This window comes from Cladophialophora bantiana (assembly GCF_000835475.1).
Source record: "Cladophialophora bantiana CBS 173.52 unplaced genomic scaffold supercont1.1, whole genome shotgun sequence".
Taxonomy (NCBI): Eukaryota; Fungi; Ascomycota; class Eurotiomycetes; order Chaetothyriales; family Herpotrichiellaceae; genus Cladophialophora; species Cladophialophora bantiana.
The window spans coordinates 1,492,769-1,519,923 of record NW_015971575.1 but is presented as its reverse complement, the minus strand read 5'-3'; the positions used below and the strand labels follow the sequence as shown (position 1 = coordinate 1,519,923).

The window sequence follows — 27,155 nt, the reverse complement described above, 5'->3', positions numbered from 1 at the left end:
CGATCGCGTCTTTGCTGTGTGCCAGTGTGCCAGAACACAGACGTGCATCTTGCAGCCTTGGGTAGCCATGTTGCCATGTAGCTATGAATATGCAGAGCGCATGAAGTGAGATCGAGAAAAGCTCCGCCGACAGCCAGTGGCTTGCCGCTTCACAAAATGACGCGGAACCATATGCTGCGAGGTAGGGCGCGATGGTGCATGGAAACACTCACACAAGCTGAAACGATAGGCTATAGAAGCCTGAGAAGAAGGTCAGACGCGTGGGGGATGGTGTAGGTTGGTCAGTTGGTGTAGCAAGGTGCAGGAACATGGGAGGGATGGAGGTGGCGTCCGAGTTTCAAGACTGCGGCTCAGCACGAGGACGGAGCTCTGTGAGTGGCTGAAGGCTCTGGGCAAGGGGCTATTCCCTTTTCGGTGGGTGCGTCCGTTCGTCTCAAAGAAATTTGGAGCATTGGGCTCGCCGGGCTCGTCAGTCCGTTGCCATTCTCTCGGGCACTGAGACTGCGTTGCTCCATCCTCTCAGTGATGATCACAAGACCTCCAGCGAGGCCGCAGTCGTTGCTGCGAGCCTTTGTCAAGCAATCAAATCCCGCAGTATGTGCAGACGTGACGGATTCCCCAAAAGCGCCCGTCTTCTCCCCGTGGTCTCTGGATTGACTAACTCTTCCTCCTTGAGTGACAGCCCTCCTCTTTCCTCAAGCGACAGATCCGCAGGAAACACACCGTTCCCGTCTGGGCCAACCAGGGGAAGCAGGAATTCTTCTCACGCCACGGCGTCCCCGGCTTCCTGAGTGCAGAAACCTACCAAGAAACCTACGTGAAATACACCCAACACCTATGCGACCGCCTCAATGAGCTCGTATTGGGAACGGCAGACGAGTCCTCCTCGACCTATGACTTGCACGCAAAATGCGCACATCGCTCCGATCGGGCACATCTCTACAATCTCGCCGCCATGGTCGAATTCACGCGGTTCTTTTGGGAGTACCTGACCGAGAAGGATGATCCGGCGATCCACAAACCGGGGCTGAACACCATGAGAAGCATTGAGGCCAGCTTTGGCAGTGTGGAGACTTTGAGGGAAGAGATGCTCGAGACCGCGGACGCCATGTTCGGCAACGGATTCGTGTGGTTGATGAAGGGGAAGAACGTGGGCGACATGCGCATTCTCGCCACGTACAATGCCGGCTCTCCATACCCCGATGCGGCACCCAGACGGGATGATAAGGACATGGCGACCTTCGACGGGCGGACGCTCTCGGATCAACTCTCTGGTCGCGGAGGCCTGGGATTGCCGAGTTTGGAAGAACGAAACATTTCAACAGGCAACTCGACGGCGGGCTCGTTCGGAGATTTCAGCTCTTCACGTGCCAACCTCTACTCGGGCGCGCTGGATATGCAACCTATCTTGTGTGTCAATGTGTGGGAACATCAATGGCTCAGAGACTATGGGCTACTGGGCAAAAAATGGTACTTGGGCGCGTGGTGGGATCGTATTGACTGGCAAAAGGTGGAGAGTCAACATGCCTTGTACGAGACGGGCGGAGAGTGGAGCAACTATTGGTCGAGTGGCAGCAAGTCGCCGTATGCGTCGTCAGGGGGATCGAGTGTGTTGGATGCTCTGAGAAGGTAACACGAAAAGTTGAGCGACATGTCGGTGCATGGTGGAGTTGTATGAATACATGGAGCACGCAAAAACAATTGGGTCAATGTAAGACCAGCGGTACAAGGTCATCTGTTCTACTGTATAGATGGCACCCATCTGGGCGTCCCTTTCCCGCGTATGGCGAAGCACCCCTGCCCTGTCCTGCCAACTCTACTCCAGACTTCTCCATTCGGCAACTGGGCTCTCCACGCACAGACCGGAGATGCGAAGCACGGGCCAACATGTCGTTGGTACGGCATTGACCGTCCATGTCTGTAGAAATCCAGTCCAGACTCTGCCTCACTGCTGCCGTGGATCGAAATCGACGGGCCCAACCCGAGGCCCTCGGCGAATGGAGGACATGCCGCTGCAAATGTATCCGGCACAGAGCGATTGATCAGAGCTTCCAATAGGGGTAGAGAGCACCTTCTTCTAGAAGGCCAAGGATTCGTGGGCAGGTGGAACAACCACGGATCCCCGTGCGCGACACGAACAGTACATGACGCCGGGGCCTTGCCTGTCAAGCACTGCAGACTGCACTAAAGGCAGCTTCATCCATTGTGACGGCTGCGAAATCCCGAGCTGTCCTGTGCCTGATGGAGTCTCGATCAACTTGGTGAGCATTCAAAACTGGGTGAAATGGCTCGCTTGGGCTGCCTTGGGTCGTTAATCCCAATATCTAATCATTCCGTCCAGTCCACCTGTCGCAACTTTGCTGCTCTCGTGTTGATGCCATGCCACACATGTAACTGCACCCGCGCCTTCGCCTCCGGCTTGGATCTTGTGCCACATCTTTCCCGTTTTCCAGTCCCAGAAACACACATACCCGCCGGAATCGCCGCTTGCAATGATTCCGCCGTCCGGGGATATGGCCACATCGATGGCGTAACCGCTGGTGTTCATACCTCTGAAGCCCTTCTTCCGATTCTGTCGGAATTTGTCTCCCGCGGCATACACGACGATTTGGTTGTCGGCAGATTGGAAAGCGACGTATTTCCCAGAGGGGTGAGGCGCGGCGCGCACGAGCGCGTACATGGACGGATCCGCAATGAACTTGATAGGTACGGGAATGCCATACTCCCAAGCACGGAGAGATTTATCGTCGGATGTGGAGATAAACCTTCGTCCCTCGTCGACAAATGTGAGTGTGTTGATGGGGCCGAGATGGTGGTCGTATTCTTGGGTCAATTCACCCGACCGGATGTCAAATTGGACAATCTTCTTGTCGGCCATGCCAGCGATAAACTCGTTACCCTCGGGGTGGAATCGCAGCGTATGTGGCGTTTTCCCCGTGGTGAACCGAGATATACATTTTCCGGTCTCTGTGTCCCAAAGCTTCATCTGACGGTCATAAGACGCGGACAAGAATGATTGTCCCGTGGGGTGGAAATCGGTGTCTGTAATCGCCTTGTTGTGGCCCGAAAACGTGCGCAGGAGGGTCCGGTCATGATGAGCATCCCACAAAGCGAGTTTTGCATCTGCGGACGACGAAAGGAGTAGGTGCGATGATTTTGGGATGAATCGCAACGAGGTGATAGGTTTTGTGTGGTACTTGTAGACGTGTATAAGTTTCTTCGGCACGTAATTTTGTATTGAACCTGGTTCTTTGCGAAGGTCGACGTCCAGATCTTGAGGTACGTGCATGTACGTCCGTCCTTGGTAATCGAATTCTGAAGCGCCGTGAAATCCAGTCGTCTCTGCAGCATTCGAATCGTCGGCATATCCAGTGGCTTCCTTCGGGGGCGCAGGTAGCGGCGTGGGTACGATGCCCTCCTCCACCCATTCCTCGTCCGAGGCAAGTTCTTGATCCGCCGCGGCTTCTGCTCGCTCATAAGCAACATCATCGCTTTGATATTTTGCCCAAGGACCGAGGTATGCGCCTTCACCATCGACTATGCTGCTGTCTCCCTTTTTCTGTCTCTTTGCCCGAATTGCGGCACTTTCTTGCTTGGAGTGGCGCAACTGGACGACGTCTTTGCCGCCGTACCTGGCAACGGCGGACTGATCACCCACAAATGAACCGTTCATCGTGGGATCCTTGGTGTACCCTAGGCTCTGATATGTCCTGTGCTGCGTCTTGAATGCGGCTTCCGACATCGATGTCTCCTCTGCATTTCCGGTGAGGACATTCTTCCGCTTGAGGGCATTGCCGGCCGTAGACTTGAATGGATTTGCTGGACCCTGGGCCGGGCGGGCAAGGTTTTCGTAAGTAACATTATAAGTGAGCGCGTTGCTAGAAGGGTTCGCCAACATGACTTGCATTTGCGACACATCCTGCGCCCCGTTAGACTGATTAGCACATCGTCCGGTGAATGAAGACCAAACCTCTGTTGATACGTCTGGTGCGCAGTTTATTGCGGGCTTTTGCCGAGAAGGGCGTTCCGCGGGGCTCTGCTCGTCGTCGCTCGAGTCATACGCTGATCCTAGAAGGGCGGACATCTTGACCGAGTCTGACCCTTGCCGAGGAAAATCACAGTGAAACAATAGAGATCCCGTCCTCAAGTCATCCAGACGAGGGAAAAAGTTTGGGACTGGCGCGTGCTGGTGAACCTCGTGATGGCGTCGGCCAAGACGCACATGTCTCGGTATACATGCCTTTCTTGATAGCTATGGTGGCGTTGTGTCCACCGAAAGGTCAGCACCCTGATGACTTAGTTGATTTCACAATCAAGCAACCGTGTTGAATGCTTCTCTACAAGTAGACGTCTCCACTGAACCTTGCGGGAGTTGGCGGCGCATCTGAATGTGACGCAATAAAGCCTGTAAGACGAAGTGATACCAATAAGGAGGGTTAGAATTTGAGCATTAGGACAGGAAATGGTGGCTTTTCCTCGCTTCTGCCACCCGGGACATTTGCATATTGTCGCGTCATGCTTGCAACGGGCCTGCTGAAAAAATAGCCCTCTCTATCGTAGACCCTCCACCAGCTGAAATATTTCAGAACTCCTCTGCCTCGTCGTATCTCATATCTCGGCTGTACAGGTCGAGTAGCAGACAGATAAACCAACCACATAGTTTTGGGAAATGTCGCCCTTCCAAATCTTGACCATGTGAGAATCTTTGCTCTCTGACTGCCGTCGCCGCTTGCACCGCCTTTTGTGCAGTAGAATGAACCTCTGGCGGACTCGCCACTTCCCTCCTGGCTAACTTGACAACCCAGACGGGCGAGCCCCGGTGCGTTGGAAATCGTCAAAGTCCCCTTCTCACCTCAACAGTCGCCGCATTTTCAATTTAATCATCCTCTTCACCAGTACTGAAAGCTTCCCTAATTGGCTGACGCATCATAGCAGCAGGCGACCATCATCAGGAGTAACTGCCGTGCTTCATCGCATATGATATTTCACCACGTAGTCAGTTCGACTCGTCCCTGATCAAGGCCACAATCATGCTGTAAAGATAGAAGAAAAACATGATCAAATGGAAGCCGAGCTTGATGAAAGATTCCTATGGCGAAGAACTCGGCATTAGTAACGGAGTGCCACCTCCCACTGAGGGTATGTACATGCCTTTTTATGGACGTTCAGTTTTCGGAAGATCTCTGTGGCGTCAAGTAGATGCTGGTTCTCGATGATCCTACCATGATCCTATCAGTTCCTGCCCACAGGGCAAACTATTAGGTCGGAATGGCCACCCACTTTTTCGCATTGAACGCCAGGAGTGGTAGATTCAACAGTAGCGCCAACCAATACCCGTTGATGAGGAAGAGGAATGTCAAGAAGGCGTGAACGGCGGCTTCGGGAACAATGTAGGTGTTGAGACGGTTGCAGAGATCAATGGGATTGATATAGTCACTGAGCAGTAATCGGCCGGATTAGCAGGGTATATCCTGGACAAGCCGGGCTTGGGGAGCCGTCGCTTACCACTCCAGATCACTGTACATGATTGTGAAGAAGACTTGCAGGAAGAGGTTGACGGCGTTTATCAGGACGGCGAGCAGGTATAACCACGCCTCGCCCGACATTTTGAATAGGTATCCCGACTACACCAGCGAAAGAAGAATAGGTCCAGATATGATCGCCGCTACCTAGACACACTGTGAGAGGCGAGATTGCAATGTGCGCAGGAGAGGATGCCGAGCTTGCAGGGCTAAACAGGGCGGGGATCAAGCAAGGAAAGCAAGAAGCCGGATTGTAGGGCGCAGACCAAGCGCAATTGTAAGGTACACGGATCGTGGGAGGTGTGATTCTGGAGGACAAGCTGTCCTTGGGAGCGCTGGTTGTGGAGTGAGGTGGCCGGGGAGGATGGTGGTGGACAGAACAGGTACCAGTAGGATGTGGAAATGGGCAATGAGATCAGTCGTGGGGAAGACGGACGCAAAATTCACGGAATTCCCAAGTTGTTGGCACCTGCGGGTTGGACGGGAACAAGGCGAGCATTTGCGTCGCCGTAGTCTCGGTGCACGCACAAATCACTCCTCAGACTCCACCGTACAACGATGTCTTACATACACTTTATTTTCAGCCATTGTTGGAAGGGACTCGGAGACGGTGCTAACGGGGAATCTCTCATTTTTTTTTGCCACTCGACAATCTTTGTTTCCTCGTCCGCACATATTATTCTATCAGAAATACTTGTGCTGTAGAGTCGCGCCTTATCTCAGCCCCGCGGCTCCGGTACTACGGTGTGGCAGTGAGACCCACACGCTGTATAATGCCGCACCAGCTTAAATCCGTCCTTTAACACCTTCCAAAGTACGAGGTACCTCGTACCGAACCAGTTCTAGACCTATCCATTGAGCAATCTCAATCTGGAAGAGCAGGGCTGACTACGCTGCAGGGACCAAGTCTCGGAATATCATTACTGTAGATGTATTGTTTTACAGCTATTGACAAGTACATACACATCATCATGTAACAAGTAATAAGTAACAAGTACATCAGAACTCAGGAGTTATTATTAATCGTCACAGGGAGTATCGTTCTAGAAACAAGACTTTTCTAGAAACTCTTGGAAACTTGGTTGAGCGATCCACTGAATCGTCGGTTCCACATCGTCCTTGGTGATATTGACGGACAATCGCTTCTCCAGCTTTCTCAACCTCCCTCACCTCCATGTCGCAGTCGAAGACCGTCGGGAAACCGAAGTGGATCTGGGCAGCTCGGCTCGCAATCCAGGCTCAGATGGAATCGTCGTGACACTTCTATCACCCATAGTTGATGCTGAAGTGCAGGATTATGGGTAAACGTGTCAATGCCGCCACGCTGGTCGATCATCGTCCTCAGGGCATCGGCATGAAGACGAACCTCGACTGGGTCCCCAAAATCCGCAGTGTACGCCACCAACAGGAGCACAGCTTGGATGTTGGCGTCAGAACTGGCTTGCCCTGGCATTCGGAGCCGGTTCCAAAGAATGTTAGTACCTCGACCGAGATTTCTTTCCGCTTCCACCTGGTCCTGAGGACTTTCCTCGGCAAGTGCACGCGACCTCTGCAGTGCGTAGGCGTAGGCGATGAGCAGATGTCGAGAAGCTTCGTTCTCAAGCATAAATAGCAGCGCCGATTCCAACACGTCGCTCGATTGGTAATGATCGCAGAATGTGTCTCGTACTGTGGTCAGGGTGTTAGTATCAGAGTGCTGACTTTGCATGCATTGCCCGGTCACGTATGTACTGGAGCAGCTGTCTGGAAGGGGAACTCACAAAAATCCAAGGCAGAGTCATCAGCAGAGATTGCTATCTGAGATGCGGATGGTAGCATTTCGACCGCGGAGTCTGCGGCCGCTTCACTTGTAGATGAACCAGCTTCTTGTTCGTCACTGGTTGTACGACTGGGCAGATCCGGTCTTCCGGGAATCGAGGGTGCCGGCGAAATCGACACCGAACTGGCGCTGCTGGCTGAAGAGGCTGCAACATCTGCGTCCCCCCTGGGACGTCTGGTCCATTCGAAGTAGCGAGTCTGGCTGGACCGCCGAAGAAGTCGCGCCCGCGCTTCTCGACGTTGTGCCGCTGAATGATATGCGGTATGCCGTTGGATGGCACTTCTGACATTGGGATTCTGGCTATCGACAAATTCGATAATGTTGGAGGATCGGCGTGTGCTAGAGTCTCTGCTCTCACTCCCGCGAGCAGCGTCTTCTTGCGGAGGATCACCATTTGATGACATGTATGAAAGAGTTGACAGAGGAGAGAGAGATGGCTCTGTAGGAGAGAGAAACGACAACTTAAAAGACGAAAGGTAAAGAACAAAAGGAAAAAGACTGACTAGTCATAGGGTCATGATGTCCTACCTCGCAATGCTGGGAACAAGACTTGGACGGGTATTTGGGACGTCAGGTCAATCACAGGATATCTCGCGACTCCAGTCACCAAAATTTTGAACAGGCATAAGCCGTTCGTAAGGAAGAGAAGCGTGCGCGAAGTTACCGGAGGTGCTCCAGCGAGGGCGGAAAGGGCAACGGTGTACAATTGAAGATAGATCAAGAAGTGTAAATCGCCACAGGTGCTAGGTTCATCCCCTCTTGCCATTTTTATACGGATTCTGGAACGCCAAAAAAAGGCTGCGGGTCTATGCGGACACCCAATCCCCGCGAGATGATTCGGTAATGGTCCATACAGTCTGTGAGGTCCAGAACTTTGCGTATAGCCGGTCAGGAAGTCAGTTTGCCTCGTGATTGGGCAACCTCTCGGTCTCGATATCACAGACCAAAAAAAAAATTCGGGAATCTTAAAAAGCACCCAGCGTAGCCTCTAGATGGTTCGAAATAGCGCATGAGACCTTGGCATAAATGTTGACGCCCAGAAGCGTGCGCTGACGTCGTCAGACACCCGGAAGATTGCATATCATGCTGAAGCGCGAGCGATTATGCGGTCAATGGGGGTTACATGAACCAAGGGCGTGCGGATCGGGATCACGCGGACAGGGAGAACGAGGTGGGTGGTGATGCCGAAGGCGACATTTGGTGGGACTTGAGACGACTATGGCTTATGTATATCAGAGAGGTGAGCCTTGTCAAGACGAAGACACAAGGATGGTATCATTTCTTCGGACTGCAGGGGGCGGCCTTGGCGCTCCGGAAGGCTGCCCGGTCAGGGGTTGCTTTGTACATCCGTCAGGCGGGGATTATACGCCTCTTTCGCCACCTTGTGCGTCGATCGGGCATCCGAATTACCCTTATTTGGACTGCCTCGAGTGGTTTTCCCTCCGATCTACGAGCACAGCACCAGGACGAGGTTACAGACCGTCTTTGCGCACCTGCTCCAGTTCTCGAACAATTACATTTCAAAAACGCCTCGGTCTCCTGATTGCTCGGATGCATCGCAAAACCGAGGTTCAGCTTATGAAACCTTTGAAAGGAACATTCTTGATGCCGCTGCTGTGTGTGGGATATCCCGTGCGAAATGCTCCGACCTGCGCCCCTGACTTTCTGGTAAAATCTGAGCCGGCCCTGTTGTAAATCAATAGCTTGGACATGCACCTGGCATGCAGCATTTGAACCGGTTTGTACTGTGAACAGGCTGTTTCCGCCATCGGCCGAGAGCGGCGTCTATCATCGGTTGTTCTCCGTATATGTAATATCCTTGGGGAGGCAAGAAGTTACTGTGCCAAAGCCAGATACGGAAACTCTAGATCGCCCAGACTGGTGCGCGAGAGGCGCCACAGTGTAGGGAGCATGCATGCGTTTACAGAGTGCAAGGCTGTGAATCTGATGGAGAAAGGGTTGTGGCCCAACGGCCCACAGGGCTGCAAAACTTTTCCAGTGCCACACATGTGTACTACAGAGTTAGTACCTTGCAAGTCGCAATGTGCTTACCAAATTTGCCGTAAGCAGACGAAGAATATTCGGAATCTTGAACAACCGTGGGGGATTAGGAGCGAGAATCGGATGCAAAAAAACAACCAACAGTCAGGATTCCCAACTGGTCATCCACTTTAGTATCAACTGACCGGCAGAGGACTTAAATACGCTCTTCCCGTATCTGCGAACTGAATTCATCAATGTTGAGACAGGCAGGAATACATAAGCCTGTAGTGTGGCGGAACCAATACCGGGACAAGGCGGAACGGGGACCAAGTTACAAATGGCAGTTTGGGTCGGTACTTGATGTTCACGTTGACACATTTCATCTCATTGTCTATTGGCTAGTTTCGCTCATGTTCACACATCTTCTACATCGGTTTCCACATCCCAAGGCACCTCTAGGGCGTTCACTTCCTCCCTTTCTTGCCGCGCTTTTTCACATTAGTGCTGTTGGTATTCTCTAGGCCAGTAGTGTCGACAAGTTCAAATCCAGAATCCGATATTTGACTCGAGCTCATATCCGGCGCAATCGGCATCTCAGAGACAACCACTTTGTCTGTGGGCTCAGGTGGTGATGCTTCCCTGTCTGGCGAAGGTCTCTCATATTCAGGAATCGGCTGCGCACTCTTCAAAAATGAACCGGTAGATTTGCGGTAGAGCCAAATGGGGAGGCGTAAGATAGCTGTATCCCAAACCGTGGGCTTCGGGATCTCATCCAGGTCCAGCAGATATTCTTGGATGTTTCCGTCCTCATCCTCCTCTTCTAGGTACACATTCCCTTCAGGGTCGACGACCAGTATCTTGCCATTCTCTGCAGTCACCCGTCGTCTATCTGGTGTTGAGGAAGGTATCGGTTTGGGAATAGGACCGGAAGCAGGTTTGCTCGTCTTGTCCTTTTTATTTTGTCGATCTAGTTCTCGCCGCTGCCGTCTGTTCAAATTCGCCATCGGCTCAGATTCCTCAATTGAAGGTGCGACATCCACCGGATCACCGAGACCTGGAATGCCTCTGATACCAGTCTCATCGCCCCAAGCTTGTTTCTTTGCATATCTGATGTACCTCTCCATGAAGTCTCGGTGTCTTCTGTAGTTCATGGTCAGGACGAAGTAGTGAACGGCTCCCCCGCCAATTAAAAACAATCCCAGCAAAACAGTGCCCAGTCCAGGTCGATATCTTTGATAGTAGTATCCTGTTCCACGCCAGGAGGGCCAACCGTGGCCCTCGAAGAAATCATATCTTTCTCTCAGCGGCCCTCTCAAGATTGTTCCAATCAAAGTGAGCCGACTATAGCGTTCTTGCGCATCTTTCACAACCCGTGAAATCTCCCGCTGTGATGGTCCTTTCGAGACGTGTACCCCCGGCTTTCTCTTGCCACCTTGTTTCTTCGGGCTCGCCGTCGACCGTGAGGCTATAAAGGAGTGTTTCACTTTGTCGGGATGGAGAGTGCGGGATTTCTTCTTGAGAGCAGCACTGATCTGTTCGAACGTAGCCTGAGGTGAGACGCCGAGGACATCGTAAAAGGTGACTCCGGGCCCTTCAGTTGTTTCCAATTCATCATGCAACTTGAATAGCTCATAATCTTCCGCGGACCATGCAAGACACACGGCGACCAAGAGCAGGAGGAAAAAGATTCGTCGTATCATCTTCACCCACACTTCTCCCCCTCGACAACAATCACTGGTGCTGGTGGCACACGCTGTCCGAGGGAATCTTATAAGCTGGCGATGAAGTGAGGCAAGGAATTCGAATGTGACGGGAATGGTGCCCAAATACGTGGGCCCAATTGACGAAGGTTCCGAGGAGGATGCCGCAGCGAACGTGCAGTAGCTTACTGTATGATCGCAGCCAAGGAAGAGTTTGCAAGGTGTATATATCGGAACGTGCCCTCCTCTTTTTCTTTCTCCCTTCTCGCTCCCTACGCCTCGCTGCTGAAGTGAGAGCGATGGCAGTAACGAGACCTTGAGCCTGCGGGAGGCAGGTCGAGGAATTCCACGAGGAAGACGTCGGAGTGGAAGCAGACGAGAGTTGTTGCTGAGGCGCTCAGTACTAGGTACGCAGTCCGTAACTCCCTGGGGCTGTTCCCCCTGTCACTGCCAAAATTGGGTGTGGCCTTGGTGTGGCTTTGGTGGTTGTGCTGACTATGCCTCAAGGTAGCCTGGCACCAGCTGGTGACCTACCGAGTACCCGCACCCCCCTCCCCCCCTTGAAGCTGCCCACCAGCCTGCCCTTTTGCCCCCTCCCCCTTGCCCTTCTCCGGCCCTTCCCCCCTCGAAAATCTCTGGTTACGAACGTCGCCTACCAAATAATCCTCCTCTCGACCCTGTCGAATTCCATCCCAAATCTCCGCAAAGGGGCCACAGGCAACAAGAAAACATCTCTCTGCCTGGACAATACATCCCTTTGTTCTTATTCACGACCTCTCTCTCACTTGTTCTTCCCCCGACTCTCATTCATTACACTCATTTCCACTTCGGCACCAAACCACCACACTCCAGATAATCTTGTAAGTGCTACAACAGCAGGTCGCCAGCTCTTCTTGCTGCTGTGTAACGAGCGATTCGCGTTCCCTTACTGACAACTGCAAGGTAATCAGCCACCTTGTTCTCTGTCAAAATCACGCCCTCTCACATACCCAAGATGGCCAGGATCAGCATCCCCATCGAAGCCCTGACTTCCCGCCTCAACCTCACGGATCGCTTTAACAGCGTTCGATCGCAGTCCATCGCCTCCCGCTTTGCAAACATCCGCCCCATTTCCGAGTTTCTCGACTTGAAAAGATTGTCAAAACCGAACAACTTTGGAGAGGTGCAAGCAAGAGTCAACTACAACCTGAGCTATTTCTCCAGCAACTATGCCGTGGTCTTTGTCATGCTGAGCATCTACAGCCTGCTCACCAACCTGTGGCTTCTTTTTGACATCATCCTGGTCGTCGGTGGCATGTGGGCCATTGGCAAGTTGGGCGGAGGTGATCTCGAGCTTGGTACCTTCCGAGCTACAACCTCCCAGCTCTACACCGGCCTGGCCTGTATTGCTGTCCCCGTTGCCTTCATTTCTTCTCCCATTGCAACTTTCTTGTGGCTGATTGGGGCTACTGGTGTGACCATCCTGGGTCATGCCTCACTCATGGATAGACCAATCGAGAATGCTTTTTCCGAGGAGGCGGTCTAGGTGGTCGGCCGCGAACTCCATACGATATGCCCCCTGGGGGAAGACCACCAAGGGGACGACCGGGGCGGAACAACGACAGATTATGGGAATTACAACAACAACGCTCGTGGGACTACGATGTTCGTGTGGAGGAGCTGGACACTGACGACGATAATTCGCCGCCAGGGGTCGAGCTGGATCAGGGTTACGGTCAATCAAGATTTCGTTCAGATGAACTTCATTTTACTGGCATAGATTTGGGCGGGGGAGTTATCCGCCGACGGCGTTCGGGTGATTCATTCGACAATAATTTGACTCCTTCGGATGACGAGGACGATTATGATGCTTACTCAGGGCTTATTCGAAGACCAGACATGCAGATGGCTTACAGGGAGAAAGAAGATATGCTTGTGCAGAGAGCTCTGGAGCGGATCGCGCGCGCCCGGGCTTTGGGTAAGCCCAACGTCAAGTTGAGTCGAGCTGAGATTGATGCTTTAAAACGCTTAGAGCTCGAGCGGAGCCAGACTCCTCCACAGTCGCCTGCTGCAGCATCACAAGTCGCTCCAAGGAGCAAAAAAGAAGCACCGGTCGTCAAGCGCAAGCCTGTTGAGGTCCGCAAGGCGTCGGGCAGGAGCAATGGCAAGTCTTCCGGCGGTTCTCCCACGAAAGGGAAGGCGGCAGACGGTCGCAATCGCGGTAGAAGTTCTGCGTCCAACACTCCTGCGCGTGAGAACGCTGACATCTCTGTGGCTGCCTACGAGCTTCCCCCGCCAGATCTAGACTACGATCGGAGGTTGCCTTACCCGCAGGGATACTATGTGGCTGGTCCTCGTCAAGCCGAACCACTACGGCAAGGCTCCCGCACGAACTCCAACCAGTCGCTGCGACAGCAACAAATGCAGCCGATGCTCTCTTATCAACATCATTATCAACATCCTTATTATTCGCATCGCTATTCCTCCAACCCAGACCCTCTCTACAGCAACAGGCCCAGCTCGAATTCCTCTCGCTCTTCACGGCCTGATCCGTCCGAGCCCGACTGGGAGCCTCGCGCTCGCTCGACCTCCAGCCTGGTCAATGTTCCCTTGGATCAATTGCCTTACCAGACAAGCATAGGGAGAGCACCGCGCTTTGACCCTTCCGATCCACGCTTTGCCTCGCCGCAGCGTCGAGTTGTGTCTGGCCCGCCTGGTATTTCACAGAATCAAGCTGGTCAATATCGTCGTCTACAAGACGAACTCTTCCTTTCTGACGAACGACCAGAGGTCTACAACTACCTGGCCCCGTCTGACACGGAGAACCAAATCGATGACGATGATGAGGGTAGCGACTACGTCCCGGAGGGTGAAGTTGTCGATGTTAGAGAAAGACCCAGAGGTGAATATGCTATCCAAACAAGAAGTGCAGCCGCAGGGACATCATCGCAAAGGGCTCGGAGTAATGGAAAAACCATGGCTGGGAAAAGCAAAAAAGGGAGATAGTACACACGGGCGTATGCATTGGGAACCCCGGTATTCACAGAGTCTGCATGTGTTAACAGGTTTTTTGCTCCTGTCGAGCATCCTGGTGCCGACAGCGGATGACCTCAGATGCGAGGAAGAATCGTTGGTCTAGGTTCGTTGTCATGGCCTCTTTTTTAATGCTGAAGATATTGTCAAAAATCGTCCTTGTCCCATACATTGCTTGTGCCAGTTCCTTATTCAAGACATTACCGCGACTTTAGATGACTCCTGCAAGCCATTTATTGATGCAACATTTCTCGCTCGCTCAAAGCAGACGAAAGAGATACCAAATCCGAGTGGTGATTGCAAGTAGACTTCAATGTCACCGCTGCAATTAGATGAACATCTTAGCGATACCTGATCTCCGTGAGTCTCATTCCGTATCAGCCATCAAAGAATCACCTTACCTGCTAAGGCACCAATACTGTTGCCCAGTCCACCGCCCATGCCGGGCAAGGCGCTACCACCATCGAAGTCTCTCGCGCCTCCACGGGCGTAGAACCTTTCGGTTGTTTGGGTCATCTGTCGTCCGCCCATCATCCTCTGCAATCCGACGGGGAGTCGAATGCCCAATGTTCCGAGTAGTTTGCTCAGAGCCCCTCCTGTGATCAACGGCAGAATCACCAGGACAAATGTTCGGACCGGATGGCGACGCATCCAGCGGTATATTTCTCTCAAGAAGCGCCGTATTCGATTGACGAAGCCGGATCGGGGTCTTGCTCGGGAGGAGTGGCCATGGCCGTACCCCCGTGACGAGGAGCCGCCACCTAGGCCGGAGAAGAAGGAGGATGCACTGCGCGAGTAGGACGGGCGGGAGGCGTAGTATGAGCGGCGGGAGGGAGATGGAGAGTTGCTGCGATGGGAGCGGATGCCCTGATTCCAAAAACCCATGTTTAAGTTCTGCTCGCGTTCAGGGAAGGATCTAAGGGCCCAATCGACGTGACCAAATGAGGGGTCCTCCTATTCGGAAGATGTGCGTTTGATTGTTCGTTCGTCGCAGCGGAAACCTCGGTAGCGTCTCGCCTTTGAAGTGGTAATAGTTATTCAGCTGGTCCGTAGCGGGTCTGCAAACCCGTCTTTCTCGTTACTGGGCGTTGCCCAAGGGAATGCAGTGACGAAAGTGGCGAAAGATGCGCAATCAGCAAATCTCTTTACAAATGCAAGCGGTGACAGCTCTTGGGCAAGGAGCACAGGAGAAATGAGGACTCCGTACGAGGTACAGGGTAGTCAAGCAGACCGCTCGACGCACAATTGGAGTGGCTGGAAGATGGACTGGGGGCAGCTGGGGCTCGGTGGGGCACCAGGCTGCACAACTCACTCTTCGTGCCCTTGGTGCCTTTTCGGTTCAAGGAAGGCTGGCCAAGGCTGGCTCCCTGGTACGGCGAGTCTGGTTGGTCAGGCGTGTGGCGAGTAACTATCCTTTATTGGGCTTAGACTTATTTGATGAGAATGCTTGGAAGAAGGCTCAAAGCACGGAAAGTTTGTCACCTTTGCACAGATCTTGCACCTTTTGGATGGACTTTTCTATGTTTGAAACGGTTCCCTCTGCCACTGACGTTGTGGGAGCACAGTCCCGGCGTTCTAATGAGTCCTTCATTCAGCTTTGGATTGCTCACTTTCTAGCAGAAACCTGGGACATCTTCATTGGTCGTGTGAATATGCCAAGCCGCTTGTAATTATGGCTATAAATGCAGCCTTCCCGGTCGCATGGAGTTAGCTAGTTCCAATACACTTTTACGTCTCATTTTACAGCCGGTTGGGCGCCTTGGAGAATCAACTCGGGCGAATCCCAGCAGTGGCTCGTCAACTTTACCATCTCATGGTCTCTTCTCGGACGAATGGGCCCTTTGAGTCCGACGCGAAGCTCAGATCGCGGTCGAGTGTTTTTTGCATAAGGCTCCCCAATCGGGAGTGAAGAACAATCTGATTGCCATGCAAATGCATCGTGGCTCCTCTCCCATAAAGGTTGTCGGATTTAGTTCTCATGTGAAGATTTTTACTCAGATTCCTAATCCAGCAAATGGATAATGGCCATTGACACAGTATTTCCTCCCACAGCTTCGAGAAAAGTAGGCCTTCACGATCCAGATTGTCTACGTCAAGCTCGTCCAAGCATCACCGCCTGCCCAATGCTTGGAATAGTGTCCGCGCGGTTGCTGTTGATAGCTGCCAATATGCCTTCCTTCTCAACGCAGACTTCGCCATTCTTATACAAAACAAAAGCCGTGTCGTCTTGCTCAATCAGCAATTCGAGATCCGTGGGATGGGTCTGTGTTTTGAAAGCGTGGTCATGGCGACGTTGCTAAATGCGAGCTCACATGGACACTATCTTCATGTGCTCTCCTTCTATAAGATCTATGATACTGGTTGATACTCGGGCGAAGTTTACAGTTCCTTTCAACCTTTAGCAGCAAATTCGTCAATGTCCAAAATGGTAGGCGCTTCCTAGAAGACTTGCACAAGGCCGCCGCCTTATTCTCCTCTCCAGCAATCCCACAATGCTGCGGGGAAACATTGTCAGCCAAACGCTTCCAACCATCATAAAACAGCGACCGCATGATCGACCTTTGGCACTCACAATAGAATCTTCCCAAAAGTATCGACTCTCTTGACTTTCAGTTGAGGAACCCTACCATCCGGACGGCGTGCCATCGAGATCGAGATGTTGCGCCAACTGCACTGCTTGAGCAGCCTGCGGAAGCGCATTTACGGCGTGAATGAGCCCGATCCGGTGAGTGAGCATTCGACGGAGATCCACGTCAATCATTGTCTGTACTACCTGAGGCAGGTCCTTATGTGCGTTGGTGACTTGACTCTGGTCACAATGTGTGAAAAAGTCGGAGTGCATCGGAATTGATTGGCCAAATTTCACAACACCACTTATGCGCAGGGTTTCTACAACTTCTTCGAGTGGGCAAACAGTACAATACTCCTGGAAAGGGAATGGAGTGAATAAATGGAGGGTCATTATCAGCTGAGGCTCCAGAGGATGAGCAGAAGATGCGAATATGCCTCAATACCCACCAACCACAACGTACCCAGCAGGTCGGGTTTCAAGAGAGGCGCTCGTTGGTTCCATCTCAGCGATATTCTCGGTCATGCGGTCGTCAAGCCTTCCTAAAATTGGGGCAATCGATACTATTACATTTTCGGGCTCCTTTGGTTTCATTACGCGTCCTCCCGGGTTAGAATGTGTACTGATACTGTTGGAGGCATTTGAAGAGTCAATGGACTGGTAGTGCCTGAAGTTGGACATCGTGCCAGGTTTCCCATAGCAACCTACCACGTCTCCCTCGACGGGGCGTGGGATGATCTTGACAGAAGCCTTTGCAGTGCAGGTTCCACCGGTCCACAAGGCTGGCTTGGCAGGAGTAATAATACAAACCTTACCGAAAATGGAAACCGGTCCCCCCTACCTGCATTAGTGTCGAGAGCCTCCGCCATACCTTTACCAAGTCAATCTCCTGCTTGCATGGGCTTGATATTTCCGTTAAATGGGAGCCTAGATTGCCTAGCATGCTAATTGTTGTGAGTATGGAGCTTGCAAAGTAGGAGCGAAGCCCAGTAGACATTCCGCTGGGCTTCAAACGCCCGCCAAGTAATTCGCTAATATACGGTTAGCTCTCGTTCCGCCGTCCTAGGATGCCTCGTTTCTCAGTTTGGTCACTGTTACGTATTCAGCAGCGCAATATACTCGAGCACTGCCACTACGATGAGAATGAGAGAGACAGCATCAGCCATCACAGATGAAAACTAGAACGCCTTTACGAATACGTCACCGCTTTTATGACCTTTTAATGACTGCTGATATCTATATAACCTTCACACTCACCCTCGGTTCTAGAGGAGGATCTGAATTATACAAACGCCCACAAGTTCTCCATTCTACATTCAAAACACATTTTGCTCTTGCCATTTCACACATCTACTCTGTGTGTTTCAGCTCGACCTGTTGATTGCACTACCATCTTGCATTAACTTTTTGCTGTCGGATATCACAATGACTGCCATTTCCTGCCCCAATGGCGAGCCGAGCCAATACGAATATCTTCCTTCGATAGCGGCTTCCGTTATCTTCATCATTGCCTTCGGTATTTTGACTGTTGGTCATGTCTTCCTGATGATCAGAGGAAAGCAATGGTTCATGACCGCCTTCATTGTTGGAGGACTCTGTAAGTTCGATCTTTCCTGGATCAGATGTAATGGGTCCACAGGCTAACCACCTCCCTTACCTGAATAGTCGAAGTCTCTGGCTTCGGTGTACGAATACTGGGTCATAACAGCCCCTGCAACGATAATTCAGAGATCGCCCAAAAAATCTTGATTCTCGTGGCTCCCTCCATCTTTGCTGCCACAATCTACATGATCCTTGGACGCACCGTTCGAGCTATCCACGCCGACAAACTCTCCCCAATCCGGCCTTCTCGGTTAACTATAATCTTCGTCTCCGGCGACGTTGCCTGCTTTTGTGTCCAGGTGGCCGGTGCTGCCATTATGTCTGGGGGAAGTTCTAAGAAAAGCAATATCAACTTGGGCAGGTACATCATCCTTGTGGGTCTCGCCCTGCAGATCATCCTCTTCGGCTTGTTCGTCTTTGTCGCCTTTATCTTCCACAATCGCATTCACAAACGACCCACTGAGGCATCGTTCCGCCCCCAAATCCGCTGGGAGATAATGCTTTTCGCCCTCTATGGTGTCAGTAGTCTTATCATGGTGCGGAACATATTTCGCGTGATTGAGACCGCCGGAGGCCGTAATGGGTACCTGCTTTCTCACGAATGGCCCCTGTATGTCTTCGACTCCATCCTCATGGCCGCAGTGATGGCCCTTCTGTTGTACTACTTCCCTACCTTGATCAGACCAAGAAAATCCTACACCACGGACAGCATGGAGGCTCAACCTATCCAAGCCGGCCACCAACACGAAGGATATAGGAAAGTTTCTGCTCCGCCTTCGTCTCCCTCCAACATTCACCGAGAGATTCAGCGATAGGGGACAGGACGTCAGACGAAATCTCAAGAGCAAGATACTATGCTCAGGCGAGAAAACACGCCATTGCGCAAGTTGTGACAACGAAACACTGGAGGAAAACGCAGGAGTACAGGTTGGATTGCCCTTCTAAAGCTTTTCTTTGTATATTGATTTGCGACTCGCGAGAATACAAGATGGGTGGGGAAATGCATATGTACTGCGTGCTATTCAAAGTATGGCCAGATGTATGACAGAGCCCTTTGGACGGGGTTTCAGCTCCAGGTTCAATGGCGGAGGACCATGTATAGGTACTAGAATTTGTTGTAATTTTACTCTCCCTAGATAGCAATCTCCATACTTTAGTCTTTCTTGGATAGCGTAAGTTATAAGCAAAGCCCATTACTCGAGGAGTACAAGTGTTAGGAGTTGTTTCCAACAGGCAATTGTCACGGGACTCGAGACTTCGGTACGTGGAGAGAAGGACAGAGGGACGCCACGGTACAGAACGCGGTTATGAGACGAAGGCTTGCCAAAGGTGGGTATGGCAATGTTGGACGAAATCATCTTCGAAGCTATGTCAATTGGGAGGTATGCGTGACCATATGAACATACTTGATTCCGAATGTAGTAGGAACAACTGCTCTGGCACGTTGTTGCAATGGTCCAGAGCACTGAAGCACCAAGGCACAGATCTAGGTAGTATACAGCATTCCTACCGCGCCGTCTAGTCCTAGACATTTCCCAGTGCCACCATAAGCTTAACCAACGAACTTGGGTGGGCTAAAGCAAGAGACGTCATCGCCGTTGATCTGCTCTACTAACCCTATTTCCTCGTGTGCTTCCAAGGCCTCGATCCAGACCAAGGCCCTTGCAATGTCGACTGCGGCGCGGGCATCGACAAGACCTTGGCTCACGATATGCCCTTGAATGTGGGATATCAAAGGCAGTCTCGCATCGCTGGGGCGTAAAAGAGCCGAAGTAACAAGCGCCCAGAGCCTGAGGTCTTGCAACCTCGAATCTGTCTCACGCAAATTCCGAGCTGCCAGTTCAGCAAACTTTGCTTGAAGCGGCACCATGTCGGAGGAATTCAGGCAGAAGCCCTTCTTTAAGCCAGAGAGGGCTATAAGGCATGATAGGCGAACCATCTCTCCTACAACCGAGGCGTCTGACTCCTTCGTAGGGTCGTCAGACAATCTTGGGATAGAGAGTAGACGGTGAGTGACAGGACCTATGAGGTGGATCGCCCAGACTTCATTTTTCCAAAACTGTGTTGAATCGCTGTCGCGATTGACAGTTTCAGCAACCCAGGACATCATCCGCAAGACGCAGAGAACCGGGGATAATTGGGGATATGCTGAACCCAAGCCAACGAGAAGTCGTTCCAGCGCAGGAGGTACCTCCTCAACCTCAGGCATGCATATTTCTCGCGGAATTGGAAACCATGGCGGTGAATTGAGGACTGTCCTGCCGGCGATATCTAACCTATAATATGTAACACAGTTAGAAGAGAACAAACACATTCCCAACGGCGACAAGGATCGTACCAAAAAGCTATTAAAGCAATGCTATTTTCCAGGCCTTCAAATCCGCCGCGAAGGTTTGATATACGATGTAAACCGTTAAGGTGGACGGCCCAGCGATCCCAATTTCCGACAGTCAACTAGCAGTCCCATTAGCAGCAGTAGAGGGGGGGTATGAAATCAATAGAGCGCACAGTTAGGAATGGACATACATACATCATGGCAGATGCACCCAAGAATTGAAGCGATAACACCAGCACTGACAGACTCATGCGGGTCGCGCAGACGCTTCGACAGCTGCCCAAGTCCTTCAAAGTAGTATCTTGTGGATTCCGGGTTATCGTTGTACTCGACGCTGTCTGGTTTTCCGTGTGCCTGATCCCAGAAGAGCGACGAGCTCGCCATAGAGAGCTTAAGCGCCGTCGGGTCCGAGAGGCCCATTCGTATCCAGATGGTAAGGTAGGCCCGGTGCTTGTAATCTGCCACTGATCTCACTAGACACACGGACAAATAGTCGTCAGCACTTGAGGGTGAATTCAATACTACTGGAGGAGGAATAAGCTTACCGAAATGCAAAATCTGAAGCGTCCTCGCATCTAGATCCAATCCCAAGATGCCGCAAGGATTCGGAGACCAGCAGGGTTGGAGATGATGGACATCCTTTCCTGACGCATAGGTGATTTCTACCATCGATTTCCGGTCTCCTTTCAGCTTTTTACCGGGCGGACGCGTCCGGACTTGCAGGGGAATGACTGTGGCACGCGGTCGCTTCCTCCGCGATCGGCCAATGTCTTCCATGACATGACGCCGGATATTCGTTTGCACATTGCGGTTTTGTACATCGCTAGGGTGAGACAAGTTGACAAAGGCGAGCTGCGCCATTTGTGGCTCCTCGTGACCTTTTAATAAACATGTAAAGAAAACTGGGGTACAGAGGACTTGTAAGCAAATAGACTTATATACTTATACTTTGTTATAGAAATTGGCCGTGTTGGGAAGCAGACTTGGCCACCAGGCAGAAACATTTAACAAAGCCCATCTGGGAGCCATCCCGATCTCTACAACTGCCTCACGCCATAAGGCGTCCAGGCGCGAGCTACTAAGTAGTTGTTGGCGCAGGGCTGGCGTGGCGCCTTGGCCTGCGCCAGCCTCTCCATAAGCCCCTTTTCCTCTTCCTGAGCACCCCTTCGACGGCTTCATCTTCTAAAGCCTTACAGTATGCTTCACGCAAAGCCTTATTACTCGGTACAATGGAGCCATTCTGGTTCCGAAGGTCCCACATTGCACCATCTCATCCTCCCAGCTCGATGAGCCCGTTCAACTTCAATTATAAGTCGCATCCCAACACCTTGTTTCCGCCCATAGGGTCACTCTTATGATGCTGGACTTTGGCGGGATTTCTGACGCTAATCAACTGTATTGAACTAAACCGACCCACCTTGGTCCATTAGAGGGGAAGTCTGACCGTAATACGTATTGAGGAAACATGGTAGGAGGGCGTTCTAGTTCCGAAGAAATTGGTGATGGGTATGTGAACTTCTGCCAGGCACCTATGCACAAGAAACTTATAGGAAAGCATTAATAAGAACAGGAATTCGAAGCAGCTATTAACTCCTAACGTGTAAAGCATAGGCCGTTTCGGGTCATTCATCAAGGGCAATGCATCCCCCCCTCATTTTGCCACACAACTGGATTCTCAATTCTCGTTGAAGCCCACATCTCCTGCCTGTCACCTCGGCTTCAAAAGTAGCTCTAGTTCTCCATCGACCAGAGTTTTCTGAGAATATCTCCATTCCACTTAGGACTGCCGGGCGAACCCTTAATATTGAATTTTTGCGCAAGCACCTCACGCGCACCAAGGCTGGAGTCTTGTCCTCGCTCGTTTAGAAAGTCAACCAGTGACACCTTTGAATTGAAGCCATCTGAACTGCGATGGGTGAATCCTCCTGGTGCACTGGATGCACCTGGTGAATATCCAGCTTGTATGCCTTGCTCCAAAAAGTGAAGACCTATTCGAAAGAGGGGGCCAACCCAATCCGAGGAATTCAAGTTTCCGTTATTCTGTTGACTTTGACCCCGCGATTGCTGAGGCATGTGAGTGTGTTGGTGTTGATTTTCAGACGGTTGCTGGTTATTGGGTTGAGCCTGACTTTGAGAGGGTTTTTGACTCCAGTCTGCTGAAGAGGTATTTCGAGCAGACTGCCTCTCTGAGTTCTCCCCTGGGACATCTCTCCCGGCTGAAGGGGGCGACCTTGCTTGGCGGAGGACGTTGGCTGCCGTGGTGTTTTCGTAAGATGAATTCTCGCCGAGCTCTCTGAATAAACGTGGTTGCACACTCGGGAGCTCATGGCAAACTCGAGCAACGACTGATCTGGCTTGGGTGGCTAGTTCGGACTGCTGATGCTCCCAAGAAAGAAACTGTCCCCTCGCCACTCCATTCTCGTATACCTTGCCATGCTCATAAGTTTTGGCGCCGTGGTCAAGAAATGGGCTCCAAAGCTGTTTTCGCTGTTGGAGACGCTTTTCGAGCTTCTCCGTGTCCTGCCGAGTTCGACAATCCCAGAATGTGGTAATGATGGTGAGGTAAGGAAAGAACTCCTCCCCACAGAAAGCAGCAAGCCAGCTGCGAAGAGTTCTTTCGAAGGCTTCATCACGGGGGCGACTGTTGTCAACAACATACCATACACCAACAATGGTGGCAATCCCGCGTATCTCCTCTATCATCTCCATAATCTTACTGAACGTGTCCCATGCCGTGTTGTCATCGTCAAACCCAGGTGTGTCGATTAGGTAGTAGTCTTCCTGGTTTATGCATGTCACAGCTATTTCGCAAGCTGTAGTGACTAACAATGTGTCTGTTAGCTTCTGGTCATGACAAGCCACTGCGAAACAATACCTGAGTTCACTGAGTCACCAGACAGCCCTGTCCTGCCGGTGACAGCCTCCACTAGTGACGATTTTCCCGCACCAGTTTTACCAAAAACGATAATCACACGGGCCTTGACAGCTCTGCTAAGGCCGTACAGTTAGTTCTCATCATGTGAATGTTGGGGACAACGAACCGACATCTCATAGACGCTAGGCATCTCTTGGTTTCTGCCGAAAGCATCTCGGTCGGCTGGTCCATATTGAAGTTTCAACTCCCTTCAGGGCGCTGAGGAAGGAAAGCAAAAGAACTGCTGGAGGACTGGAGGGGCGAGGTGCCTTAAATAGGTTGGTAGGCTTGATATTGCGCAAAGAGATTGACACAATCAACATCATGGCTCCATACACTTCAACAGCCTCGAGCCGGATTTAGTCCTGTATTGATCGGCGTTGGTTAAGCCATGCTTCAGCTCTAATCTCTGTCTTGGACATCAACGGCCAATCATAAAATGTGTTCGAGAAAGAGGCCCCGGTTTCGCACTAGCACAATTTCCTTGCATTGGTGCGAGAACACTAGGTTGCAGGTTGCCTTTCAGCCGTTGCTTCCTTCCAACCAGAAGATGGAACTGGGCAAACACGAAGAATTGTTGCGTATGTGGGGAGTTTCCGCTGCTGTGCTTTCGATGAGGCAGCCGGGGTTGGGCGCATGCATTCCTGGTGAAGAACTCCCGGCCTCCTCAGGGTGCCGCACCATGCCTCTCTCATCATTCCCCAATGCGATCGTAAACAGTTCTTGGCCTGTCCATGGATGATAAGGATAATATGGCTGCGACGCGAAATCTCATTTGACGGGCAAAAAGAGGTCGCGAGCGTTTCCCACGTCAAGAAAAAGGCACTTCCACTTCGACGCCAACAAGAGATCGTTGAACGCTGCATTTCCTAAGAATCTGACGTGTCACGCTTTGCGGGCTTTGGGCCCTTCACGATTAATCATTAGTGTCTTGCCCACCTGTTGCTGTGCATCCCGTCTCAATGGCTTACCAGTTGCACTAACTTCTTTCGTTTTCTACTCAACCGGTGAGATCAGCCCCTCTCCAATTCGACCAGCCCGATGATTTTGTCCCTCACCCTAGGTAAGGATGATGTGTAACAATTGGGTTGGGCGAAGGGTTGGTCGACGCACATGTCACCACAGAAGCTGTGAAATATGTAAGTTGTCGTCGTCAAGCCTTGTCTTCACTGTCAATTTCGACCAGATCAAACGTCGTGAGAGTCAGCGGAAATACGTCTTCTTTGTTCAATCGCTTGAAGGTATGAACTTAGCATCTTTCGACGGTTTGAAGCAAAATGAGCTCCTGGCGCTTGTAGAGAAATACATCATAGACGGAGCAAAGTGGCCTGACATAGCCGTGGAACTGCGGAGACAGTATCACAGCATAGTAACGTTAGTCGACATTGAATCTGAGACCTTGACAGTGGCTATACTGACAACATATTTAGCAAGAAACAGTGGTCTAGCAAACTAACTGCGCATGGGTTCTTCAAAAATGTTGACGAAAGTGAGATCATCGACGTACTCGGAGAGCTCGAGAGGCTCCAATTATCGCTTCTGTCACTGGGAAACTATACGCTCTTAGTGGTGGCAAACCATGTCCTTCTCAACCCCCAAACGATCGAAAGATATCGCCAGAAGAACAGCAACTCACTTCACGAGACGATCAGCCAAGGTCGTCCTCCCCAACCTCGCAGGCATCCCATGGTTGTTCCGCTGCCATTTGAGTTCCGAATGTTGAATGACCCTGACTCTTTCAAATGTTTCCGGAGGATGTTGTGGCTTGTGAGTGTCCATTTCACCAGCTGCTTTGACACTCGCAAGTGGACAAATGATGAAAATGGGTTGTACAACCGCCATGATGTCTTTCGATCTGATTTGACACAACTTAGCCGACTTCACAATATATTGTTTGACGCAATTAACCAACACAACAAAAAAGAAAAAGACTCAAAGCGAGAATGGACTCTAATCCGTGACGCATTCTGGTCCCTGGACCAAATTGTGAAGACCAACCACCATCGTCAACTGCCGGATATTCTGGGGATTATCCATATGCTGAAGAAGGGTTGGCAGCCCAGGGAACATGTCTCTCTCCACGACACCATCCATTTCAAGTTGTGTCAGCAGCTTAATAGCTTAGCTGAGGTTTACTTGGAAGGAAATGATCCACGAAGGAAGCTAATCGCACTTCTGAAGCGGATGCTTGAGGAGCAAGAGTGGAACGAGAAGTTGGGTTATGTTTTGCATGCATTTGATACATACTGTCGTCGTTTGTGGATGGACAGGCTTGGCCGCAACGACATCAAAGCCTACTATTCATACAACCAAGCCAGCTTTCCTCGCTCAGAGTCGGAGCCCGGCGAATTCTACGAAAAGTTCCAGGGGAAGCAGTTGTCTGAGATCCTGAGGCTCTTGACTGAGGTCGATGGCGAACTTGGGCGCTATTCCCATCCAACATTCTGTCTTTGGCACACAGCATTGAGCTATCTCTTTCAAGAGAAGAGATATTCAGACGCCGAAGTAGTTTGCCAAGAGCTTTCTAAGCGCATATTACACCCCGAAGGTGATCAGACCTTTGACGATGGACAACTGAACTTTGACTCTGCAAAGACAATGTACTCCCTTGGCTCTTCACAGAGAGCGCAGGCGAAAAGGCTCATATCCATCGGTCGCAAAGAGGACGGCGATTCCAAGCTCTCGCAAGCGTTGGCAAACCTTCAAATAGCTCTGGCCTTGCGCCGCCGCCTTGTTCCGATAGGGAAATGGGATCCATTGTCCCAGGGAATGCTGGAGGCACTAGTAGCTGCTGGAACAGCTCTCGGTTTGGATCAAAATGTCGGTGTATGGGATGATCAACTGCGTATGATGGAAACTCCTTCGGAGGGCAGACTCAGATGAGACAGTGGCTCAGGTTGGAGAGGAATCTCGTACACACGTTTGGGTGTGTTTCGACAAAGCATTTCGTTTCACAGGACAGGTTTCAACTTTGAACTCATACGCAAAGTTGCGTCCTCCGTGCTCGGTGCCTTCCGCTTAATCGGGAACGGTCCCACCTTTGATCGAGGATAGCTTAGAGGTCTGTGATAGCCAGTATCCGTTACCGTGGTGCACAACTTTCAGCCAGGCTTCCACCTGTCCACGACAATCGCGGGAACCAGCTCAAAAGTTCCTCATCAGAGTCCAATAGCTCGTCACCGCTTTCTGATGGTTCGTCGGTGCTCCATTATCAGTCTGACGGACTCCGATCACATACGGAGTTAACTATAATGCGTTATGTTTTCGACTTTGGGGCTTCAGGAGCGCAATACAAGACTAGAGGACGTACCGATATGTAGGCATTTATCAAGGAAGTAGCCCGCCCCAATATTTCAAAAGGCCCTGGGTTCTATCCTCTATCCTCGATCCCCTTCTCCTTCTGTCGCACGATCTCCTCCATTTCCCCCAGTCGGGCTAGAGTGGCTTGTTGCTCATTGATCGCGGGCTCTTTTTGGGGGGTTGGGGGAGGGTTGGGCAATGATGACCTCTTGCTCCTTGATCACAGAGGCCTTTTCCACGACTTTGGCTTTCTTGTCTGCTATGGATCTTCTTGCTTCGGCGACTGTGAGGACAAATTTTCCAACACTCTTCTCATCGAAGATGTCAAAGTAACCGCCCTCCACCTTCATACGTAGTCTGTAGTCACTGTCACTGTTACCCTGTGTGCGAATTCGTCAG

At 51.4% G+C, this 27,155-nt stretch overlaps 13 protein-coding genes across 13 annotated transcripts; 5 read left to right on the top strand and 8 right to left on the bottom strand.

Annotated features, from left to right (window-relative positions):
• Positions 1-525: 525 nt before the first annotated feature.
• On the top strand, positions 526-1,633 carry Z519_00557 (uncharacterized protein; the record flags this gene model as incomplete). The annotated part of the gene is made up of 2 exons (XM_016758314.1): positions 526-594; positions 683-1,633. The coding sequence occupies 2 exons, from the start codon at positions 526-528 to the stop codon at positions 1,631-1,633; spliced, it is 1,020 nt and encodes a 339-aa protein (XP_016625563.1).
• A 678-nt stretch (positions 1,634-2,311) lies between these two features.
• Positions 2,312-4,084, bottom strand: Z519_00556 (uncharacterized protein; the record flags this gene model as incomplete). The annotated part of the gene is made up of 1 exon (XM_016758313.1): positions 2,312-4,084. One exon carries the CDS (start codon positions 4,082-4,084, stop codon positions 2,312-2,314), a length of 1,773 nt encoding a protein of 590 aa, XP_016625562.1.
• Positions 4,085-5,109: 1,025 nt separating this feature from the next.
• On the bottom strand, positions 5,110-5,606 carry Z519_00555 (uncharacterized protein; the record flags this gene model as incomplete). The annotated part of the gene is made up of 3 exons (XM_016758312.1): positions 5,110-5,218; positions 5,281-5,436; positions 5,506-5,606. The coding sequence occupies 3 exons, from the start codon at positions 5,604-5,606 to the stop codon at positions 5,110-5,112; spliced, it is 366 nt and encodes a 121-aa protein (XP_016625561.1).
• Positions 5,607-6,678: 1,072 nt separating this feature from the next.
• Z519_00554 (uncharacterized protein) lies at positions 6,679-7,745 on the bottom strand (the record flags this gene model as incomplete). Its single annotated transcript, XM_016758311.1, has 2 exons — positions 6,679-7,190; positions 7,283-7,745. The coding sequence occupies 2 exons, from the start codon at positions 7,743-7,745 to the stop codon at positions 6,679-6,681; spliced, it is 975 nt and encodes a 324-aa protein (XP_016625560.1).
• A 2,043-nt stretch (positions 7,746-9,788) lies between these two features.
• Positions 9,789-11,024, bottom strand: Z519_00553 (uncharacterized protein; the record flags this gene model as incomplete). Its single annotated transcript, XM_016758310.1, has 1 exon — positions 9,789-11,024. The coding sequence occupies one exon, from the start codon at positions 11,022-11,024 to the stop codon at positions 9,789-9,791; it is 1,236 nt and encodes a 411-aa protein (XP_016625559.1).
• A 994-nt stretch (positions 11,025-12,018) lies between these two features.
• On the top strand, positions 12,019-12,549 carry Z519_00552 (uncharacterized protein; the record flags this gene model as incomplete). The annotated part of the gene is made up of 1 exon (XM_016758309.1): positions 12,019-12,549. One exon carries the CDS (start codon positions 12,019-12,021, stop codon positions 12,547-12,549), a length of 531 nt encoding a protein of 176 aa, XP_016625558.1.
• Positions 12,550-12,575: 26 nt separating this feature from the next.
• On the top strand, positions 12,576-14,009 carry Z519_00551 (uncharacterized protein; the record flags this gene model as incomplete). Its single annotated transcript, XM_016758308.1, has 1 exon — positions 12,576-14,009. The coding sequence occupies one exon, from the start codon at positions 12,576-12,578 to the stop codon at positions 14,007-14,009; it is 1,434 nt and encodes a 477-aa protein (XP_016625557.1).
• Positions 14,010-14,364: 355 nt separating this feature from the next.
• On the bottom strand, positions 14,365-14,921 carry Z519_00550 (uncharacterized protein; the record flags this gene model as incomplete). Its single annotated transcript, XM_016758307.1, has 2 exons — positions 14,365-14,387; positions 14,438-14,921. 2 exons carry the CDS (start codon positions 14,919-14,921, stop codon positions 14,365-14,367), a joined length of 507 nt encoding a protein of 168 aa, XP_016625556.1.
• A 3,109-nt stretch (positions 14,922-18,030) lies between these two features.
• On the top strand, positions 18,031-19,022 carry Z519_00549 (uncharacterized protein; the record flags this gene model as incomplete). The annotated part of the gene is made up of 2 exons (XM_016758306.1): positions 18,031-18,202; positions 18,271-19,022. 2 exons carry the CDS (start codon positions 18,031-18,033, stop codon positions 19,020-19,022), a joined length of 924 nt encoding a protein of 307 aa, XP_016625555.1.
• A 737-nt stretch (positions 19,023-19,759) lies between these two features.
• On the bottom strand, positions 19,760-21,403 carry Z519_00548 (uncharacterized protein; the record flags this gene model as incomplete). The annotated part of the gene is made up of 4 exons (XM_016758305.1): positions 19,760-20,483; positions 20,546-20,661; positions 20,738-21,015; positions 21,088-21,403. 4 exons carry the CDS (start codon positions 21,401-21,403, stop codon positions 19,760-19,762), a joined length of 1,434 nt encoding a protein of 477 aa, XP_016625554.1.
• Positions 21,404-22,273: 870 nt separating this feature from the next.
• Z519_00547 (uncharacterized protein) lies at positions 22,274-23,648 on the bottom strand (the record flags this gene model as incomplete). Its single annotated transcript, XM_016758304.1, has 3 exons — positions 22,274-23,364; positions 23,418-23,533; positions 23,584-23,648. 3 exons carry the CDS (start codon positions 23,646-23,648, stop codon positions 22,274-22,276), a joined length of 1,272 nt encoding a protein of 423 aa, XP_016625553.1.
• A 1,051-nt stretch (positions 23,649-24,699) lies between these two features.
• Z519_00546 (uncharacterized protein) lies at positions 24,700-26,339 on the top strand (the record flags this gene model as incomplete). Its single annotated transcript, XM_016758303.1, has 2 exons — positions 24,700-24,830; positions 24,887-26,339. 2 exons carry the CDS (start codon positions 24,700-24,702, stop codon positions 26,337-26,339), a joined length of 1,584 nt encoding a protein of 527 aa, XP_016625552.1.
• A 569-nt stretch (positions 26,340-26,908) lies between these two features.
• Z519_00545 (uncharacterized protein) lies at positions 26,909-27,106 on the bottom strand (the record flags this gene model as incomplete). Its single annotated transcript, XM_016758302.1, has 1 exon — positions 26,909-27,106. One exon carries the CDS (start codon positions 27,104-27,106, stop codon positions 26,909-26,911), a length of 198 nt encoding a protein of 65 aa, XP_016625551.1.
• Between the last annotated feature and the right edge of the window lie 49 nt (positions 27,107-27,155).